This window comes from Parasteatoda tepidariorum, chromosome 8 (assembly GCF_043381705.1).
Source record: "Parasteatoda tepidariorum isolate YZ-2023 chromosome 8, CAS_Ptep_4.0, whole genome shotgun sequence".
NCBI classification, from domain to species: Eukaryota; Metazoa; Arthropoda; class Arachnida; order Araneae; family Theridiidae; genus Parasteatoda; species Parasteatoda tepidariorum.
The window spans coordinates 4,117,299-4,121,211 of NC_092211.1; the positions used below are offsets into that span (position 1 = coordinate 4,117,299).

Here is a 3,913-nt window from a genome sequence, read left to right on the forward strand (position 1 = left end):
ACTTATTTATTGTTTTCGTTTTTCTATGATAATTTTTTTAATTTCACTAATTTAAATTATTTACTAATTTTCTTAATTTAAATTATTTCATCCATTATACCCACTTTTTTTAGACTGAAATGTATCTCCCAAACAGTTGAAATATCATCAACTTAGCAATACTTTTCTTGCATCAAAATTTGCTCCATTACAGCTCTGTACAAACTAGAATGCCACATAAAGTTCTCCCACTGTTGCTAAACGAATGTAGAAACCTTTGACCGCTATGGGACTGTGCAATTTAGGAAAGATTGTGGTGGAGGTGGAAGAAGGGATTAGGATATTAGCTTCTGTTTTTAAATTCTATCCTTGGGTTGAATCCATTTATAGCTCAAGTTTGTTCTGATGCTTTCGTGGTAATTTTTTTCCATTTTGACAAAATGTTCTCGTATTTTTATCTTTATAAAATTCTCCAAAAATTAGTTGGTTATAATTTAATAATAATAGATTTTATATTGCGCTCTTTTTCTGAAAGCTTTTCTACTCCCATTCATAGAAATCTGAAAATTATTTTTCCTCTGCAAACCAACCAATCACACATTTTTTTTTTTACAATCACTAACAGCAAAGTTTGTCGACAAATTGTTGCATTAATGCTAATTTTTTCTACTTCATTTTAACCTTTATAACATATTTTAATTTTTAAAAAAAGTTTTTTTTTTAAGAATTAACTATATATTAATATTTAATTTTACTCTTTTGTTCATCAATATATGATTTTCGATTTAAAATTTTGTACCAAAGCATTAAAAAATAAATAAAAAATCTTGCCAAATTGCCAAAATAAATTATTTTTTTCAAGATGATATGTTAAAAAAATAACATTTTGAATAAAATATTTTATAATATAGACACTTTTCTTGTACACACATCCTACACTTTATAAGAAAAGAGAAACAAAAACCTGGAAATTTTAAGATTTTTATCTGGAAAAATCAGGGAAATTTGAAATCTGATTTGAGTTGCCACCCTGATTAATTATATTTTCGCCATTTTATGTCTGTAAGTGTTTCGAATTTTATTGATGAAGCTAGTATTTTATATTTATTGTAAATAGATCTTAAAATTAAAACTCCTTACAGATATTGTTGGGGGAAAATTAATGTTAACAAATATTTATATGTCATGTCCTTCTTCAGCAATAATTTTTTATTAATAATCAACATAAAATTTATTTGGTGGCAATGTGCGTTTTAAATTGCTGTTGTTAATACAGTCGATGGACAAATTATTGGACTCACTATAAGATTCGATGTGAAATCTTAACTATCAGGTTTGCACTTTTTAACGTTCATGTATCAGTTGGTTGACATTGTAATGCAATACATTAAAAATGAATACAAATAGGACGCATGTAAAAAATCTGAATGAAAACCCATTACTTGTGTGTCTAAATATCAAAGTACTGCAAAACATGTAATTATTAAGAAAAAGTACAGTGCGTCTGATAATTTGGTCTAATTATTTGAATATAATACCTGATATAATAAATATTCTATATTGGTATTTTATATAGTCTTAATTTATCTAATCGTCAAATGCATATTATATATCTTCTGACTTAACCCATTTATAAATGAACAAGTTCAAACAGTCACGTCAAAACACTAAAGCACCCGATAATTAAGATTTTACATAGAATCATAGTAGTGTGTCTAATAAATTGTCTGTGGACTGTAGCTTAAACAAGAATTTAAAACATGTAATAAATAAATACAAAAAGGACAATTAGAAGACGTGACAGAAAAGAAAAAGTTTTATTTACTGCTGCAAGTATATAGAACTCATAAAATTAGTTTAAAATATAGGGAAAAGAGAAGAAGACAAATTATTTAAATAAAATGTAATGTTTTATATTATATCATTATATTTTATACAGATATTAAAAAATATTATAATTTATTCAATATTTTTTAATATTTTATTTTAATAATTTTTATCTCTTAATTAATCTATATGAAATGTTAATCTTTACAGGTTCACGTAAAGGCTCACTTTGATTATGATCCAGATGATGATCTTTACATTCCTTGTAGGGAGTTGGGGATCTCTTTTCAGAAGGGTGATATCCTCCATGTGATCAGTCAGGAGGATCCCAATTGGTGGCAGGCATTCAGGGAAGGGGAGGAAGATCAGGCATTGGCTGGTCTAGTGCCCAGCAAGAACTTCCAGCAACAGTTAGTATTCCCCTTCTTTTTTGTAATGGGGCATTTCAAACTATTTAATCCATAAGATTAACGTTGAATGTGGATGGAACTTCATCTGTGAAAATGGGGGGAAATTTCACGTTTTAGAATTTAACAATTGTCATTCTGTTATCGCAGTGCAGAGGAGATTTTATCAGCGTTGCAGTCAATTTCAATCAAAAAAAATTTATTTTATAACCGTTATTGATCAACTGACGCCAGTTTTTGAGTTCACACCTACTCATGTTCAATTCCTCAGCCTTGTCATTTTGAACCCTATCCAGAAGACAAGGGAACTGCTGGATCAAATATTGGGAGAAATTTGCTTTCATGGAGGACTCTTTAGTGGAACTTACCTGCATTCACTTTACGTGGAAAGGAAAACCGCCAAACGTCCCACGGTTAGCAAGACGGCAAGGGGGCTCTGAACCATGATCTCTCTATCATTGAGGATGTTTTACGTTGGTGCAAGCCATATGCAGAATTCGTATTGACCGACCATTGCTGAGATTCAAAAGTGCTTTGTCTCGTCGGCAGGCGAACGTTCTTTCCCCCGAGGCATCACGGTTCAATCAAAACATTTGAAGAACTGTGACTGCACAAATGCTTCAGAATGTATGGCGTGAAATGGCCTAGATGGTGACCGAAGGAAGTCACATGGAAAATCTGTGTTCCATATACATTCTGCGTAAATTTTATTGATAAATTATTTTTCAATAAATAGTTAGAGCTGTTTTTCATCGCTAGATTCATTTTGAATTACCCTGCATATAGTTAAAGAGTAATTTTATATATACAGTCGAATCTCATTAATGTGAAACGGCTTAGCATGAAATATCGTTTTATGTGAAACTTGGTCCAAGGAGTCAACCATCAATTATTGTTGTATCTTACTCGTTTAATATGAAATTTTCAAACTGATAATCACTTAACATGAAAGAAAACTGGATACAGCACAGATAATGAATAATTAGATTATGGTAGTATAGTATGTTTATAATATAATATCTGACAGAGTTATTGTAATGAATGAAGAATAAAATCCAATTCATTCAGTTTAAGTTCTATTTTTTTTCCTTTGTTAGAAGAAGCAGATGGGCAAANCACAGCTTTAACCCTTCTAGGAAGGCTATCCACTAGGTGTTGGTACATGGGGGCAGGTATTGCCCGCCATTCCTCCTGTAACATGGCGAAGAGTTGAGTGGTGGTTTTGAGGCATTGTGGTCTGGCCCTCAACCAGCACTCCAACTCATCCCAGAGATGCTCAATTGGATTGATGTCGGGACTTTGGGATGGCCAGTCAAGCTCTTGCACCTCCATTTCATCAAACCAGTCCGTGATGGCATGTGCATTATGAATGGCAGCGTTATCGTGTTGGAACACAAACGGGCCATTACCGAACTGTTGCAACAGGGTGGGAAGCGCCGAATTGTCCAGGATGTCTCTATACCCTTCTGCGGTCAGGGTTCCACGCACTAACACCAAGGCTCCAAGGCCAAACCATGAGAAATAGGACCAAACCATAATTCCTCCACCGCCGAACTTCACAATGGGGACAATGCACTCCGGTAGGTACCATTTTCCGGGCATTCGCCAGGTCCACACTCGTCCATCAGAGTGCCACAACATGTAGCGTGACTCATCACTCCACATAACGCTTTTCCATTGCTCTATCCTCTGCCTTAGAG

The 3,913-nt window shown here is 33.2% G+C and overlaps 1 protein-coding gene across 1 annotated transcript in view; it reads left to right on the forward strand.

The window, feature by feature from the left end:
- The window catches only part of LOC107440586 (protein PALS1), a gene marked incomplete at its 5' end in the record, with an annotated part of 71,449 nt that overhangs the window by 43,013 nt on the left and 24,523 nt on the right, over nt 1-3,913 (forward strand). Inside the window, 1 exon segment of the mRNA XM_043038525.2 lies at nt 2,017-2,216. Within this exon segment, the coding sequence (XP_042894459.2) occupies nt 2,017-2,216 (200 nt within the window).